We start from the raw sequence: 18708 nt of genomic DNA, 5'->3' as shown, positions 1-18708 counted from the left end.
GATTGCAGACGCACAGCAATGTGATGGATTCTTAAATGCCCTCTGAAATGGCCGAGCAAGCCACACAGTTGTAATCAAGAAGGTGGCTCACTACCAACTTCTCAACGGTAATTAGGGAGGGGCAATAAATGCTGATCTTGCCAGCGACACCCACATCCCATAAGTGAATAAAGAAAAAAATACACTGACTGATGAGGATTCTATACAAATTATACTTAGATAATTTCAACATTTCCTGGTAAAACTCCCATGGCTCAACACAAATGCATTGTACGACATAGCACTCACACATATGCTCTAGCAAAGGCACATATTTGATCCCTGGTATGCACTAATTGATTTTTGCTGGGCAGTGGTACGATATTGGCAGGGATGGGGAGGAAAGTATCCAAGTAGAGCTCCCATTTGATCGCGATCCTGTGACCGCTGCTGGAAACACCTGTAAAATTTGAATGCAGGCAGGATTCTGTTCAGCAGCAGTAAATAGTCACCTGGATAAGGCACAATTAATCTGATGATATCTCTCACCATCAGAAACATTTTCATAAAAGGGGAAAAAGGGTAGTAAAAGTGGGAAGGAAAAACCATTCAGTAGTTTGCCCTACCTTCAGTGCAGCAAACTTCTGAGTTGTCTTACTAAGTGGTAAATAATTAGCCACTGCTTTCCTCCCTCAGCCGCCGAACGACTTATCCTTGGTGATTTCAACCTGCATCTCACCTCATGTTCTCTCTCTCTCTCTAGTTCACTGCCCTCTTATCCTCCCTCCATGTAAACTCCCCCAACTCATTCATAGCCAACCCCTTGACCTTGCCATCTCAACTGGTCTTGCTGGACCCATTCTCAATTATAAGGCTATCTCTGATCACTTCCTTGTCATCACTCACTATCTACATCCTCTTCCACACCAACTCTTACCTCCTTCGCGTTCTGTCCTCGAAAAATCAATCCCCCAATTCACTTACAACTACTTTTAAAATCCCAACTGTCTAGCCTCTGGCCCTCCGTTCGCAACATTTCTGCAATTACTGATTTGCTCAACTGCATCCTCACCACCTTTGAAGTCCTTGTCCCTAATAAAATCATTACTCTCTCACCTTCGCCATTCCCCCTCATCTCCACTCCCTTAAATCCAAAGGATGCAGATTTGAAAGAATATGGCGGACAACTGGTTTAACCATCCATTGCCAGACCATTTAAAACACAATCAGGTTCTGCAACCCGCAGGTTCTTTCCTCTATTGCAAACCACCTTTTTAAACCCTGCTCCTCTGATAAAATTAAGTGCAAGGACCTCATGAGACCCTCCTACCAGCTGCCTCTGTGGTATCTCTCCCCATTAGCCCACCTGGCCAAACTTCCACTAATGCTCCCCCTGCCTTAGCCCTGAACTCATCTTTAGTTTCCTATCTCATCTTGTCCATGAGACCCACCTCCTGTTCTATCAATCCTATTCATGGCTACTGTAGCAGTCTAGTCCTAATGTACACAGCTCTTTTGCAGCTGCAGCAATTGAAGTGAAACTGGCTTAGACTTGCATTTATATAGTGCTACTCATGACCACAGGCTGTCTCAAAGCACTTTACAGCCAATGAGGTACTTTGAAAGTCACTGCTGCAATATGGCAATCAATTTGTGAACAGCAAGATCCCAAAAACAGCATTGTGATAATGGCCTCCCAATGCTGTTCCCATCTTTTCCAGAACTCCATGTTTGACATTGTAGTACTGCATACAGTCCTGGTCGCCTCACTACAGAAAGGATGTAATCACACTAGAGGGTACAGATTTATGAGCATGTTGCCAGGACTGGAAAACTGCAGCTATGAAGAAAGATTGGATAGGCTGGGGCAGCTTTTCCTGGAACAGAGGCATGGTATATAAGGTTGTGATGGGCCTGCATAGAGTGGCAGGGAAATTGATCCATCCCAGAGTAGAACAGTCAGTGACTAGGGGGCAAAGATTTGAAGCGATTGGTAGGGAGAGGAGGAAAACTCTTTAACCCAACGGGTAAAGACGTGGAACTCACTACCTGAAAAGTCAGTAGATGCAGAAACCCTTAACTTTTTTTTTTAAATAAATGAGTCCAGATATGCACCCGAAGTCCCATAACCTCCAGGGATACAGACCAAGTGCTGGAAAATTGAATTTGGATGGATGGCTCATTTTTCAGCCAGCATAGACACAACAGGCAGAGACCTTCTGTGCTGTAAACTTCTCTACATTTTCTAAATATCTGAAAAGGAGAAGTGAGGTGGCAGGGGATAGGCAGTATGTGAAATTGCTCCTTAGAAGAGTCAGCACATGGGTCAAATTGCTGCCTTCGTACTTAATGCTATGAGCTCCTCCAATCTGGTTTCCACCCCCATCATAGTACCAAAAAGTCACAAATGACATTCTGTGGCCAACAAAGGTAGACCTTCCCTCTTCACCCTGCCTTTGACACATTGACCAATTATTCTCCAACACCTCTCCACTGTTGGGCCAGCTCTCCCCAGTTCCATCGACACAATCACTTGCAATGGCTTCACTATCATTACCTCTGCTGTAGAGGTATCCTTGCCCCCCCATTTCTTGTCTACATGCTGCCCCTTAGCATTATCCAAAAGCTGTATTAGTCTTCACATGTATGCTGAAGATATGCAGCTCTACTTCAGCTTGTAGCCCACTACTAAATTATCAGACTGCTTACCCATCAAGTACCAGATGAGCAAAAATTTCCTGCTTAAAAGATTGGGAAGACTGAAACCATTGTTTTAGGTCCATGTTGCAAACTCCATCCCTCTCCCTGGCAATCAGATTAGGCTGCATTTGCAGACAATGCTAACACTAGGTGGCACATGCAGAAATGCAGCATGTGCCACTAAAATGTCAGTCTGACTTTAGCCAGTCTGTTCCCAAGCTTGGCATCACATTTGACCCAGAGATAAGCTTCCAACCTCATTTGAGCCATCACTAAGACTGACTATTTCCACCTCCATGACATTTTCCCAACTTAATTCATCTGCTGAAATGCAGATTCCTGCCTTAGCTGCCTCTAGACTGGAGTATTCTAATGGACTCTTGGCTGGTCTCCCACATTCTACTTTCCATAAACTTAAAGCAATCCAAAATTCTGCTGCTCATGTCTTAACTCACACCAAGCCCCTATTCCACTATCACCCTTGTGCTTGCTGACCTATGTTTACACCCAGTCAAGCAAGGTCTGATTACAAAATTCACATCCTTGTTTTCAAATGCCTCCATGGCATCAGCCCTCCATATCCAATTCTGGCCTCTTGTGCATCCCAATATTAATCTTCAGTTGCCTAGGGCCCAAGCTCTGGAATACCCTCCCTACACATCACCTTGTCTCCTTTAAAAGTGTGCTTCCACCAAGCTTTGGTCATCTAATCCAGTATCTCCTTTGTGACTGTCAGTTGCGCTAGAGGGAGGCTTCCAGCACTACCCAACTCAGGAGGGTGTGCTACCAACTGAACAGTTGGCATCATATAGCAAATGCAATGTTTAATGGACACAATAAACCAAAGACATCTGAATGAATTATTTTGCTCAGTAAAGCTTCAACCATAACTACTACAGTAATGTTCAAGTGTTTTAAACCTTTACCGACATCCCCATGGGAAAGCAATGTTTGAGGACCTACTCACAAACCCCACAGACTAGCATTTGTAAGCTTCTCAAGTCAGCCTGAAGCTTTTGGTTGCAAATCCCACTGGACATCAATTACAAGTTTCCAAACACTCCCTCAGACATTAATTCTGCAATATTGAATTGTAAACACCAAACCCTTACCCACCCCTCATCTCCAAGCTTGACTCTTCAATGCTTGCCTCACCAACCTACTAATCTATCACAAGATCTGCTGCTTGTATCCTGTTCACCCTTGTCTTTGCTAACTGATTAGGGATCAGGATTTGGTGCAGTCTGACTCCTGTACACTCCCCACCTACTGTTTATGCCACCTGGACAGTGCTCTAGAACCCCCAAACAGCTTTGCAGCTATTAACATCCTACTGGTAGAAAAGTTCTTAAATATCATATCAAGGCAATCTTTCAGCAAAGATGCTTTATTAGTACACCATTACATAATACAAGTTACATCAGCTTCAAAGTAACTCAGCCAGCATCTGTTAATATTCCAGGTTGATTATCTTTGTATGGTTCAATGCACTGAATGATTCACCCATTGTAGGCACCACTACCTGCAGACCTAAAAACAAAAAACAAAGCTGAAAAAGGCTTAAATCACTTCAAAATCAAATCATTGCAACACCACTGATCTCAGCCCCATATCCGCATGCATCATCCAGCAGTCCACAATACATGGGTTGTCATCACTGATCAGCAATATCACATCTCAGCTATATGATATGCACCCAAGGAATAATTGTTTGAGCACTCATTTAACAGGAGCAGACAAAACTATATACTGTGTAAAGTTAAGAACTCTTACCACTGAGAATGCATTCAAACTCAATCATGTTACAAAAATTCTTCCATTCAGCTTTGGTCAGCAACCTGAAACAAAATTGGTATAAAATTAGAACCAGAAGTTTAAAAGGCACAGAAAGAAGCCTTTTGATCCATCATGTCTGTACGGGCTGAAAAGCAATCCACCTATTCTAATCCCACCTTCCAACATTTGGTCCATAGCCCTGCAGATTGCAACACTTGAGGTGCATATCCAGAGTTTGAATGAGTTGAGGGTCTCTGCCTCAACTATCCTTTCAGGCAGAGAGTTCCAGACCCCCACTACCCTGAGTGAAATGTTTTCCTCACCTCTCCAATTTTTCCACCAATCACATTAAATCCATGTCCTAGTCACTGACCTCTCTGCTAAGGTAAATAGGCCCTTCCCAATTTTGTACATTTAAATCAGATCTCCCCTCAGCCTTCTGTTCCAAGGAAAACAACCCCAGCCTATCCAATCTTTCCTCAGCTGCATTTTCCCAGTCCCAGCAACATCTCAAAGCTCCTCTTGTGCAGTTACATCCTTTCTGTAATGAGGTGACTAGAACTGCACACAGTACTCAAGTTGCAGCCTAACCAAGTTAGAATTCCAGCATAACCTCCCTACTGATTCCATACCTCAACTGTTTCCATATGCCTTCTTAACCACCTTATCAACTTGTCCTGCTACCTTCAGGGATTTGTGGACATTCACACCAAGGTCCCTCACTTCCTCCAGTTCAGTATTTTCCCATCAATCATGTATTCCTTTGCCTTGTTTGACCTCCCCAAATGAATCACTTCACACTAAAGCCTGGCTCAGGTACAAAATTAAAACCAGACCAGCCAATCCAAACCCAACCCAGGCCCAAGTCCTTTAATTTTTGTTTTAAATGCCCGACCCAACAAATTAGATTATCTTCCTGCAGCCTACAGATATCCTCCTCTAAGCACCACATGGCCAATCTTGGTCATCTGCAAACTTCTTGACCATGCCCCCCCTACATTTACATCTAAATCCTTTATACCACAAACAGCAGGAGACCCAGTACTGAGCCCTGTGGAATGTCACTGGAAACAGCACCCCCCCCACCCCCCCCCCTGTTTAGGGCAGCACAGCCTCACAGCTCCAAAAACCCAGATTCTGTTCTGGGTACAGCCTGTGCAGAGTTTGCAAGTTCTCCGTGATAATGAGAGTTTCTGCCAGGTGCTCTGGTTTCCTCCCACAGCCAAAGACTTGCATGTTGATCGGTAAATTGGCCATTGTAAATTGCCCCTAGTGTAGGTAGGTGGTAGGAGAATTGAGGGAAGGTGGGGATGTAGTAAGGAATATGGGATCAAGGTAGGATTAGTATAAATGGGTGGTTGACAGTCAGCACAGGCTCAGTGGGCCAAAGGGCCTGTTTCAGTGCTGTATCACTATCTAGTTGCTAAAACTAGCAAAAATTACCTTTTGTTTCCTGCTACTGAGCCAATTTTGTATCCAACTTGCTGGATTTCCCTGTATCCCATGGGATTGAATAGTAATTAGGGAAACATTTACTGGTTTACTTAATTGTCTTAATCAACTCTGACCATCGGAGAACAATCTAGATGATACTAGAGTCAATTAATTCTGCTATGCCTCCGGCACTGAACACAAGACCGGTGAGCAGGTCCCATGGGAAAGGGTGGAGGGTATGGAACTATTAGCACTCTTACCCAACTTTGCCAATGGACAAAGACAAAAGTCAAAACTACATCTAAAGCTTTTCATCATGCATCTATTACTGCAATATCAATGACCAATAGTTTCCAGGCAAAAATTAAAATTCTTAACATTAGTGAATTTAAATGGAATGACCACTTAAACCCACCCAGCCAAATTAAGCCTACCTGGCATACAGTCACCATCACCTGCCACAGGAACCAAATACCAGAAGCTGCTAAAGATTCTGCAAAAGAATGGACAACTTCAACTTAATTGTTCAGATCAATAGCACACATGTATCCATCTAAATCATTCTAGTAAGACACTAGAGAAAACATCCACTTTAGACGCAATGTTGCACAATCTGCTGTAAGATGTAGGAAAGTCGAGTGACAATCAGAGGAAATACAAGACCAATGCTGTCAAAGTCTCTCCAATTTTCTCTTGCATGTTGTTGGAGAATCCACAACTACCAACTGTGAAGCTGCAGCTCTCGGTTACCATGCATAAAGATGGCAACATATATTACACAAACTTGTTCCAGTTTAGATATGCAATACTTAAAATACTGCCCTGCTCTCAAACCCTCCAATCCCAAATAAAGTTGTTAGCTACAATCAGACCAGCAAACAATGGAAAAAGCTACCATAGGTAGCAGTTTAAAAATGAATAGTTACTAGCCCTAACATTCACTAGCACCTTGGAAGGTAAATGAGGAATGAGTTAACTTGCATAATACTTACTATAAGCATCTTTTAAGCATCACTTGGGAAGGGCATTAAAGCTGCACATAGCAGCCAAGGTCACACAGAAATCAATGTTCTGTGACAATACATCTGTAATACATTAAAGTAGAAAGCGTCAAAACAAACATACAAAAAAACAATCTGAAATGAACCAAGATTACAATTTAGTTTAGCACTGAAAAGGCAATTTAAAAAGCAGCCTGAATGAACATTCTGTAAATTGCTAAATGCTTTAACACAACCAAAACTAGCAATTTACATAATTGCTCAAATCGTCATCAATCTCAAATCTAAAAGTATTAAACAGGTACAGCACTGTTCTCCATACAAATGTTGCTAAATCAGGTACAGAAATAAAACTGAGCAGCGACCGTCGATGGAAATTTACTCTGGGCGCCTGTTTTGACCACATGAGTTACAGGATCAGCTCAACGTGGCTTCGATCAGGGCCTGGTTTTAGAAGGCTTTATGGAAGATCATCTGTACATCCAAGACAAGCTAATAGAGCAAAGGCAGATCAGAATATCAAATAACTTACATCCATTAGATCTAACTCGAGACTTGCTCCATTACTGGGTTAGTCACCTTATATAAAGTACACTAACTGGGGGGGGGAATATAACCAACACCCTAAAACACCGCATTAAAAAATACATACTCAAAAAATAGTCAGAAAACATCATTAATTAACAATTTAGGAATATAGTCATTATAAATTTAAGATGCCAATAAAGGTAAAAAATAGAGGATGGAACTTGATTATCTTCACCACTCCCATTACCACCAAAGGAAAAAGAGGCCGCAATACTCCAACACCAGCTTTTTATGGATTGAAAATCACGCTCACTGATTGGGCGGATGATATCACCTGACAAAACCGCACTTCTGCGCCTGCGCCTTTTCTACTGCTGTGCACCGTGGGGAATGTAGTCCATCCAGTTCACAACCCTTCCAGCCTGGCTGCATTGAAATAAAAATTAACTAGAACTTTGGAGTGAATCTTAACACGACCCTAAAAAGCACCAGCCGCCTGGTTTGAGGCGTTTCAATGATGGGGGCTTGGATGGGAGTGGACTACTAGTCCCAGAGTGCTTTGCGGGTCAGGGGGGTCAGAGGTGCGTAGCAACCGGATGTCACGTGATGTGACCGCGGCCTATATTTACCAACAGCCGGCGCCTGAGGCCAGGCTAACAGCGGTTATGTTTAGAGTGTTTTCTATTAGTAGTTGGTTGGGAGGAGACAGTAAGTCCGAATATGCGGCGTCTACAGAGGTAAGGTTGTTGTTGACGCAAGCGGAGGATTCCGAGCTGCCGCCCGGTATAGTAACCGGATCTGGACCCATTCTGGAGCAGGCCAAAGGGATGGGAAGTGAGTGACAAACACACTAATCCCAATGCCTCCTAATCCAAGAGGCAAACTTTTTTTAAAAAAAAACAAATCCACAGATTTGTATAAAAAACAGAAGTTGCAACTTTTCCCCCCCCCCCCCCCCCCAAACATAAAGCAATGTAAAGTGGTAACAATTGATCTATAAACCACATTGGTGGCTTGTTTAATCTAACAGGTCAAAGCTGTTCGTGCAGCTGAAAATGCTTTAGAAAAAAACTTTTTTTTAAAAAAATCGTCTTGTCAGTTCTGCATTTGTCGTTTAGAATCATAAAATAGTTACAACACAGAAAGAAGCCGTTTGGCCCATCGAGCCTGTGCTGGCTCTCTGTAAGGATATGTTTAGCTAGTCCTGCTTCTCCACCTTTTTCCCTGGGGCCCTGCAATCTTTTCCCATTCAGGTGCTTGCCAATTCCTTTCTGAAAGCCATGATTGGATCTGCCTCTGCCACCCTCTCGGGCAGTATATTCCGAATTGTAACCACTCGCTGTGTATTCAAAAAAAATTCCTCATGTCTCTTTTGGTTCTTTTGCCAATTGCTGCCAATGGGAACAATTTCTCTCCATCTACTCTGCCTGGACCCCTCATGATGTTAAACACCTAGAATCATAGAAAGTTTAAGGCACAGAAAGAGGCCACTTGACCTCTGTCAAATCTTCTCTTAACCTTTTCTTCAAGGTGAACAAGCTCAGCTTCTCCAGTCTATCCATGTAACTGAAGTTCCTCATCCCTAGAACTATTCTGGTAAACCTTTTCTGCACCCACTAAGATCTTCACATCCTTCCTAATGTATACCACCCTAGCATCTCTGGTTTGTGGAGTTGGTGAATGAGTCAGGTTTCTGGGGGATATTTTGTTTTGTTCTGTAATCAAAATCATCAGGAAATTGGGATATATTATGCTTTTGCTAGTTCACCAGATCTCTTCTCACATTACTGCTGTAGGTTCATTAATGCCCTTCAGGGAAGGGAACCAAGTGTTCATGAGTCACTGAAAGCTAGTATGCAGGTGCAGCAAGCAGTTAGGAAAGTAAATGGTATGTTGGTCTTCATTGCAAGGGGATTTAAGTACAGGAGTAAAGATGTCTTGATGCAATCGTATAGAGCCTTGGTGAGACCGCACCTGAAGTATTGTGTACAGTTTTGATCTCCTTATCTGAGGAAGGATGTACTTGCCATAATGGGAGTGCAACAGACATTCACCAGACTAATCCCTGAGATGGTGGGATTGTTTTATGAGAGATTGCAGAAATTGGTCATCTTTCTCTAGAGTTTCGAAGAATGAGATGTGATCTCATTGAAACTGTCAAAATTCTTACAGGACGTGACAGGGTAGTTGTGTTCTAATGAAAGGTCACTGATGTGAAATGTAACTCTGCTTCTCTCTCCACAGATGCTGCCTGACCTGCTGAGTATTTCCAGCACGGTTTTTATTTCAGATTTCCAGTATTTGCAGTATTTTGCTTTTATTATAGATGTAGATAGGATGTTTCCTCTGGCTGGTGAGTCTAGAACCAGGGGACACAGTCTCAGAATAAGGGGTAGGCCATTTAAGACTGAGATGAGGAATTTCTTTACTTAGACAGTGGTGAATCTTTGGAATGCTGTACCCCAGAAGGTTGTGGAAGCTCAATCACTGAGCATGTTCAAGACAGAAATTGATCGATTTCTGGATACTAATGACATCAATGGATGTGGGGATAGTGGGGAAAAATGGCATAGAAGTACATGATCAGCATGATCTGTTTGAATGGCGGAGCAGGCTTGACAGGCCAAATGGCCTCCTGCTCCTATTTCCTATGTTCCTAACCTCGTCTACCTTACATGTGACTCCAGTCATTTACTACATGGTTGACTCTTAATGCCTAAGGGCAACTAGGTTTGAGGAATGAATACTGGCAAGAATAAAAGTCTTAGTCTTATTCATAGCCCTTGGAAGAAAATTTAATCCCAGCTAGTCCCAAATTTCTTTTGAAAAAAAAGTCAAAAAATTTGTTTGTTGAAGTTTCCATTCTAGTCTTTCCAAAAATTAATGTTTTTTTTAATGTCAAAATTCTCTTTATGTTGGGAAATAATAAACTGGGACCTGAATGATGATTGAGATATTAATCATCTGATTCAACTGCCAATGCTGGTGGATGACTGTAAAGTGTTGGTTTTACTAGACATCACTGGGTGTTGTTTGACCCTGAGCGGAGCTTCAAAACCCACACCCAAGCCATCAGCAACAGCCCACTAATTCAGCCCCACCCTGGGGATCAGATGTTGGCAGATAAGTTTTGGCAGGACAATCATGGACAATTGGAAAAGTGCGTTTTTGAGGGAGCAGTTTGAAGTTGTAGAGAGCGATAGCAAGGGTGAGGATTTCAGGGTGCAGAAGCTGTGATAGATGAGGGCCCCACTGTGCCATCTGACCCAAAGACACAGCTGACTAAGTAAAAAAGCAGACCTGATCTGACCTGACATTACAGCCCAGAATTTAAAATGTTCTGAAGCCCCAACTCTTGTGGTCTGGGCTATGGATAAGGGTCATGGACCTGAAACATTAACTCTTTCTCTTTACATAAATGTTGCTAGACCTGCTGTGTATTTCCAGCATTCTCTGTTTTTATTTCAGATTTCTGGCATCTGCAGTACTTTGCTCTTGGACTATTGTCCACCATTAGTATTGTAACATGTTCCCAAATTAAATTGAAATCAGTTTTTTTTCTACAGTGACCAATTCTCCTGATCATTAGTACTTAATTTTGCTCACGCCTAGCACGGTTGCATTTCCAAAGTGTGTGCAGTGTGTTACAGATAAAACTAAACTGCTCGAATAATGTCCCAGCAATACCCCAATCCTCTTGCATTAACGTGGGCCTGAATGGACCAACACTGTGCAGGGAGAGTTGTGGGGGCAGGGGGGTCCAACATGGAGAAGGCGGACACAAATCCTAAATTCTTTTCTTTAAGGAGCCCTGAGTGCGAAGTTCAACATGAGATTTACAGCGTTCTCTACTCTTCTGTCAAAGATGTGTTGGGGTAAAGTGCACTGAACAGCATCACATGAGAACCTGACCTGTGTGGGAAAGTTAGCTAATTCATTCTTCTTAACAAGAAGACTCTGCAGGACTGCCTGAATTGGCTAGCATATACAGTTCACTGAAGTAATCAAGTGGCTGCTGAGAGCAAGACCGGCTGCTGCTTGGTTACAGGGCTGAAGGTGGCAGTCTTTTGGCATTTGGGTAAGTTTGGTACTGTTCACTGCAGATCTATGTTGGCCGGCCAGTTTCAGCTTCATCAGGCCCTGTTGGTGCAGTGGAGACCTCTGGCCAGTACTCTGAATTTGTATGTGGTCTGGGGGAGGAGCAGGATGTAGCAGCCTACGATGGATACGTTTACAAGAATCCCTGTGACAAATCTTGAGATTTCAGAGCTCTATTGCCAGTGAGGCTTAATTTTATTTAGAAATTGTGTCTCTTGCGATAAATTCATGGCCGTTGGCATGTCTGGAGTCACTTCATGAGGGTTGCAAGATGGCATTGCAGCAGCCTGCTTTAACTCTGGGCCCTTCTAGTCCTTTCTCATCCAGCTTAGTTGGCCGGGCCTCTGCTTGGTTCCACTCTTACCTAACCAATGCCAGCCTAAGAATCACCAATCAAGTCTCTTCCATTGGGAAGAGCCTCAGCATTACACCTCTGGTCACCCCCTACGATCAGGGGGCCCCCATCCTGTTCCTCATTTCCATGTTGCCCCTCGGTGATATCATCCAAAGACATGGCATAGGGTTCCCCTTGTACACCAAGGACATCCAGCACTTCCTCTCCGCAGCCTTTGTTGTCAGCCTGCTTGTCTGACATACAGCCCTGGATGAGACGCAGTTCCCCCTAATTAAATATTGCGATTACCAGCACCATTGTCTTCGGCAACCCCTCCCCAGACGCACTCTGAAATTGTACAAGACTATTCACAACATGGTGAACTATTTGACCCCAAAGTGAGCTTCCAGCTCCAAATACTATCCTGACTCTCACCAAATCTCAATCACCTATATCCCCTGTGCTCACTGACCTACATTGTCTTCCTGTCCACCAATGCCTCAAATTTAAAATTTTCATCCTTAAGTTCAAATCCCTCCATGGCATTGTCCCTCTCTATCTCAGTAACCTCCTTCAGCCCTACAATTCTCTCAGGTCTCTGTTCCTCCCATTCAGTCCTCTTGCACATCCCTGATTTCCATCGCACTACCGTTAGCATCTGTGCTTTCAACTGTCTAGGACACAACCTCTGGAATACCCCTCCTTAAATCTGTCTGCTTCTCGCTCACAAACATTCTATTATAAAGCAATGTCAATTGTATGATATACTGCAAGTGTCACTGAAGTGCCACACTGTCACTGATTATGGATTAAAGTGTGATCTGTTTCCTTAGCGGCCACTTATTAAGTGGGTTTGCAATCTGTGTCAGTCCTAATGTTTCCCCAGTGCCCTCAGCTTTGCCATTCAGAATGCTATTCAAGGAGAAGGGTGAAGGATGGTTCCAGGCCTATTATAGTATGTAAAACCTACGATTGAGACTCAGTGCATGTGTGTAGCTGTCAGATGAGAAGATCAGGAAATGCTGGAAACACTCAGCATCTGTGGTTAATAATAAAAGCTTTACCTAAAACATAAATTGTCTCTTATTTATATGTATCTTTTAATTACAGGTTACCTGCGGAATGTTGCTACATCTGCTACAAAGAAAGTATCGGACTCGATGCGTGAAACCGCCCAAACAATAAAGAAATCTGTAGAGGAACATAAAATAGACAATCTCCTTGATATGGTCTGAACAACTACAGTATTGCAAGAAAATATCTGTTTAGAACAAAGTTATGAGTGTTAAGTTGGATTTTTCACTGAGTGGTAAAGATAAGTGTGCTAGTTCCCTATGTATTTTACCTGGTGAGAAATGTTTATTTGGTAAAACCAGCAGTGGTGATGGGACAGAATTGATAAAATAGGGGTTTAATTTCTTTTGCATACAATTGGAATTAAACGCAAATGCAGTAACTAGCGTACTATAAATAATGTTCGAAGGAGATAGCATTATTGACCCTGTGATTTTTGTTCTTTACCATGGTACCACACCCTCTACTGGAGTCATATCCTTTGACACCTGGTGATGTACTGAATACTTGTAGGCCAGATGATCTCTCATTGCCCTTTCTGCTGGTGCTGCTTTTTTGGCCTAACAATTTGGCAAATCACAGCTAGTGCAACTGCAGTGAGTCAGGTTTGACAGTCAAATATTTGTGGCTATTCATGTTTAGTGTTACAAGAGTAGTACAGCTTCTACAACCATACGCTGCAAATCAAGTCCTAGAGATTGAGTTTTCAGGCTCTTTTGTGGGCATCACTTCTCAGCACTGCCATGATGTATATATCAGTAACCAAGTTACTGTGACACAAAAATTGCAAAATATGGAAACATTTGTCTAAGATTCACCATGTGTATACAGGGATATGCTATAGTGAGATATTTCTGTAGTACTCCTCAGCTGGTAAAGACTAAACTTGTGTTTATCATTGTGCAACAATAGCTCAGTTAAATTTCTAGTGATAAAACCTGTTTTTTTTAAGTGCCATGTCATAGCAAAAGATCCAGGGTTCTGTGCCACTGACTTTTCCTTTTTATTTAGTAGGCACTCCCAGTTGAATGTCTACGTAGCTGCAGTATTTAAGATGCAGAAGTTCACTAACTATTCACATTTTATGCAAGTTCTTGGCCCTTCACGTCGTATTGAGGATAGAGTATCTGGAAACAATGGGGGAGGAGACAAATAACTACAGGAAAGTTTACTGCTGTACTGCTAGGCAAGCAGTACCAATGCCAATGAAACTACAGAACAGGACTGTACAGTAGAGGGTGCTCTTGTTATAGTTACCTCAATCAGTTAAACATAATCTAAGGGCTATTAGAATCATCACAGCATTGGGAAAAAATGATTATAAACCAAATGGCAACTTCCAATATTTTTTTAAAACTGGTTATTGTTTCCATTTTTCTCCCACGGTCTCCTATATCACAACAATAACTTGCATTTGTATAGCACCTTTAATGTAATAAAACATGCCAAGGCATTTCACAGGAGCATTATAAAACAAAATATGACGCTGAGCCACACAAGGAGATAGTAGGGCAGGCAATAAAAACTTGGTCAAGGTGGAACATAGGAAATAGGAGCAGGAGTAGACAATTCAACCCCTCGCACCTACTACACCATTCAACTAGATCATGGCTGATCTACCTCAATGCCATTTTCCTGTACTATCCCCATATCCCTTGATATCTAGAAATCTATCGATCTCTGTCTTGAACAGATTCAATGATATAGCCTCCACAGCCCTCTGGAGTACAGAATTCCAAAGATTCAGCAGCTCCTCATTTCAGTTGTAAATGGCCTACCTCTTATTCTGAGACTCTATCCTCTGCTTCTAGACACACACCCCGCCCCCGCCACCTCCAGCCAGGGGAAACATCCTTCCTGCATCAACCCTGTTGAGTCCTGTAAAAATGTAGTATGCCTCAATGAGATCACTTCTCATTCTTCTAGGCTGTAGAGAATACAGGCCCAGTCTCCACAATCTTTCCTTATAGAACAGTCCCATCTATCTCTCTCTCCCTCTCACACCGTCACTCCCCAGGCTTCTTCAACCGCCCCCACTTCACCCCTCCGACCCCCCCCCCTCTCTTTCCCCCCCCCCCCCCCTCCCCCCAACTGCCATCATATTTAAACCCTGCACAAGTCCCATAAATGGTGCGGTAAATGCCCTACTGTGACACTGCTTCTGCATCAGAGAAATGATATTAAAGATATTTATTTCACATTTACCTTGATCTAGATCTTTTTGTATGTTGTTTCATCCATTGAACATTTCGCAATTTAGTTGATTCTACCTTTTGTAAATATCAGACTTGACATTGCTTGGTGAAGCTCTTTAACCTTGGTTAATGTTGAAAATGCTCTGTAAACAGATTAAATAAGCTCTTTTTTTAACAGGAGGTTTCTTTTTATTCCATTCATTATTGAACTGAATAAATCAAACATTTTTATACCTTAATTTTGTGATCAAATAATAGTGTAAAATGATGTAATTGAAATGTAAGTGTAGAAGATATTGGTAATTGGTTATGTATTCAGTAATTGGAAAATACAAGGCTTTAATTTTATTTTTCAAAGTCCCTCCTTTCTCCTTCACCTCAGCTCCTGCTTTCTTCCCTTGCTCAAGGTGTTGTCTCATACTGAGATACAGCTCCATATGCAGTAGCAACCCTCTGGTATCTTAGCCAAGTGGTAATATTTCAGTAATATTGACAGGCTATTTCTTTTATGGGGATGTTGTAGCTGGGCCCAATCCTATCCACATAAGCATTTTCCAGCAGGATTATTGGATGGCAATTAGAAGCGAAACCCTGGCCTGGTGCTTTTGTTTCTCTTCCCTAGACAGTGACACTGAGGTTAGCTGTGCTGCTGTCACTGTTGCCTTGACTGAAATTGGCTAACTAACTCACTGTGAATCATAGATTGAACCTGGGTCTGCCCTAATCTCTGTGGTTTAGTACTCTGTCGCTCAGTGCTTTTACCTGCTGAGCCAGTGAGGTTGATTTTAACTGGGGACATATTGGGGGTGGGCAGAGAGAGTGCAAGAGGAGGGAAAACCCCACTGGAAGTGCACTGAGTTGTGAGTCATTTCAAGTAGTCCAGGATAGCCTGGAGTAAATTTACCGTAGCCTCTTCTGCCCACTGCACAACTCCTACTATGGTTTGGCTGTCAGGGGTTGGCCTAGTGCAGGGTCCCCAAATGCCAAAGATAACATACAGTTGCAGTGCTGATTACAAGGCATGGTCCAATTATGTAGATTTAAATCAGACCTCCGTCTGCCTGCAACAGGAGCCTCGGTCAGTTTCAAAGTTGCTGTGTGGGAACGGTACAGCATTGGGCCAGTATGTGGATGTTGTGATTTTAACCCCTCCCAAGCACTGTTTCCAGTGGAGTTTAAAATCTACCCCATTGAAGGAGCAATAAGTATAACAAGGTTATCAGCCAATGCCTTTTTTTGTTTTTGAATTTTATAAGTATGTATTAATCATTTGCTACTGATAGAATAAAAGTTATTTTTAATCAGCTTAATACTTTTCATTTTTTGGTCACTTATAGACAATTATTGGAAATTTCCAAAAGGAACAAGAAAAATTTGTAAAGGAAAAGAAATTAAAGAAGTCAGGTACTGTATTGGTTCATTTCAACAAATGGTCCATGTTTGTGCATAAATAGTTAAAATAATATCTAATGACTCTCTTCCAATACTAGTTCTGCATTTATTACACTTTCAAAATCAGCGAAGTAATCCACAGTCTCCTCTTAAGATTTCACTTCAATTGTCGTAATCTCCATTTTCTTTTGAGAGATCCTTAATCTTTCTCTGCCCAATTTCACATCAAAGCTAACTATCCATGGGCCTCTATGGGTAGCATTACAACCTATTAATTTGAACCTTAGAGACAGGTACTTCTTAGCACTGTATTTCCTAAAGGCTGAAGGTATTGCAATAGGCATAAAGAAATAATTTGGGATTTATTGAGCACTTTTACGTCCTCAGAACATGCCAAAGTACTTGACAGACAATGAAGTACTTTTGAAGTGTAGACACTGCTTGTAATGTAGGAAAACAGCCAATTTGCACACAGTAAGGTCTCCGCACTAATGACCAGATTATCTGTTTTGGTGATAGAACATAAGAACGTAAGAAATAGGAGCAGGAGTAGGCCATTCGGCCCCTCAAGCCTGTCCCGCCATTCAGTAAGATCATGGCTGCCATGATCTGCCCCAGACCTCCACTCATCTTTCGTGCCAGCTCCTCATAGCCCTCAACTCCATGATATTTCAAAAATCTATCTACCTCCTCTTTAAATACTTTCAGTGATCTAACCTCCACAACTCTGGGGTAGAGAATTCCAGACATTCACTACCTCTGAGAGAAGAAATTCTTTTGCATCTCAGTTTTAAATGAGTGTCCTCTCATTCTGTAACTATGTCCCCTAGTTCGAGATTCCCCCACTAGTGGAAACATCTTCTGAACATCTACCCTGTCAAGCCCCCTCAGAATCTTGTACGTTTCAATAAGATCACCCCTCATTCTTCTAAACTCTAATGAATAAAGGCCTAACCTGTTCTGCCGTTCTTGATAAGTCAACCCCTTTATCTCAGGAATCAGCCTAGTGAATCTCTTTTGAACCACCTCCAATGCCAGTATATCCTTTCTTAAATACGGGGACCAAAACTGTACACCGTACTCCAGGTGCAGCCTCACCAACACCCTGTAACAAGACTTCCCTGTTTTTAAACTCCAACCCCCTCGCAATAAAAGCCAAAATTCCATTTGCTGCCTTAATTACTTGCTGCACCTGCATGCTAACTTTTTGTGTTTCATGCACAAGAACACCCAGATCCTTCTGTGCTGCACTTTTTTTGAATTCTCTCTCCATTTAAATAATAGTCTGCCTTTTGATTCTTCCTACCAAAGTGCATGACCTCACACTTTCCTACATTAAACTCCATCTGCCAAGTTTTTGCCCACTCACTCAACCCATCTATATCTGCTTGCAGATTCCTCAGTCCTCATCACACCATGGCCTCCCACCTATTTTTGCATCGTCAGCAAATTTGGATATATTACACTCTGCCCCCTCCTCCAAGTCATTAATATAGATAGTAAATAATTGAGGCCCTAGGACTGATCCTTGTGGCACTCCAGTAGTTATGTCTTTCCAACCTGAAAAAGACCCATTAATCCCAAATCGACTGTTGGGCAAGGGATAAATGTTGGGCAGGATAGCAAGGGATCTCTCCTGCTCTTCACCTACCTAGTGCCTTGGACAAATGTCATTAATCATTAATGGGGTTGGGCACTGAATGTTCGTGGACTATTTAACAATTCAACCAAACTCTATGTCAATTATATTCAGGATTTTATACATGCGGATTTCCAGCATGGGTTTCTGGATAGCAGCCCAAGCAGGAAATATGACCTCCCAGATGTACTTTTCCTACCTCTCTTGCTCATTGCTGCATTTAATTAGCCATTAAAGAGGATGGAGCAGTGGGAAGCTTACTCAAGATGTCACGTTTTTACATTCCTGTAATTTTGGGCCATAAATTAAATGTGAAATGGTCATCTTTGGGTGTGTTAGTAAGTATTTGCATATTAGAAATTTTATTTGGTCCAGTTGCTAAGTCATCTAAAATCAGGGCTTTATGCTGATTTTTAAAATGATTTTCAATTTTCTCCCCTCCTGAATGCGCTGATTGTTTCTGGATTAAGTTTTATGTCTGAACCTAGACAGTGAGTGTTGGCAGGCCATTTGACCATGTAGGGCATCGCAGAAAACCCCAATTCTGCTCTCGCTGAT

At 42.2% G+C, this 18708-nt stretch overlaps 1 protein-coding gene, 1 long non-coding RNA gene and 3 other non-coding genes across 6 annotated transcripts in view; 1 reads left to right on the top strand and 4 right to left on the bottom strand.

The window, feature by feature from the left end:
- Positions 1-4050: 4050 nt before the first annotated feature.
- Positions 4051-7713, bottom strand: LOC137347013 (uncharacterized). Its single transcript, XR_010968847.1, has 5 exons — positions 7423-7713; positions 6882-6974; positions 6324-6382; positions 4453-4517; positions 4051-4209 (listed from the first exon to the last, which is right to left on the bottom strand). It is a non-coding gene; the product is annotated as an uncharacterized lncRNA (long non-coding RNA).
- On the bottom strand, positions 4273-4345 carry LOC137347373 (small nucleolar RNA SNORD99). Its single transcript, XR_010968952.1, has one exon. It is a non-coding gene; the product is annotated as a small nucleolar RNA SNORD99 (small nucleolar RNA).
- On the bottom strand, positions 6511-6646 carry LOC137347367 (small nucleolar RNA SNORA44). Its single transcript, XR_010968948.1, has one exon. It is a non-coding gene; the product is annotated as a small nucleolar RNA SNORA44 (small nucleolar RNA).
- Positions 7198-7338, bottom strand: LOC137347366 (small nucleolar RNA SNORA16B/SNORA16A family). Its single transcript, XR_010968947.1, has one exon. It is a non-coding gene; the product is annotated as a small nucleolar RNA SNORA16B/SNORA16A family (small nucleolar RNA).
- A 289-nt stretch (positions 7714-8002) lies between the features above and the next one.
- LOC137347301 (synapse-associated protein 1-like) overlaps positions 8003-18708 on the top strand; it is a 30724-nt gene continuing 20018 nt past the window's right edge. For both annotated transcript variants that reach the window (XM_068011701.1, XM_068011700.1), the window contains exons 1-3: positions 8003-8252; positions 12961-13079; positions 16457-16523. In XM_068011701.1, the coding sequence (XP_067867802.1) occupies positions 8015-8252; positions 12961-13079; positions 16457-16523 (424 nt within the window). In that variant the 5' untranslated portion in view covers positions 8003-8014. The remainder of the gene's footprint in view (positions 8253-12960; positions 13080-16456; positions 16524-18708) is intronic.

The sequence above is a fragment of the Heterodontus francisci genome, chromosome 31 (assembly GCF_036365525.1).
Source record: "Heterodontus francisci isolate sHetFra1 chromosome 31, sHetFra1.hap1, whole genome shotgun sequence".
Lineage (NCBI taxonomy): Eukaryota > Metazoa > Chordata > Chondrichthyes > Heterodontiformes > Heterodontidae > Heterodontus > Heterodontus francisci.
Note: the sequence above shows the minus strand (reverse complement) of the source record. Positions and strands in the feature narration are given on the sequence as shown.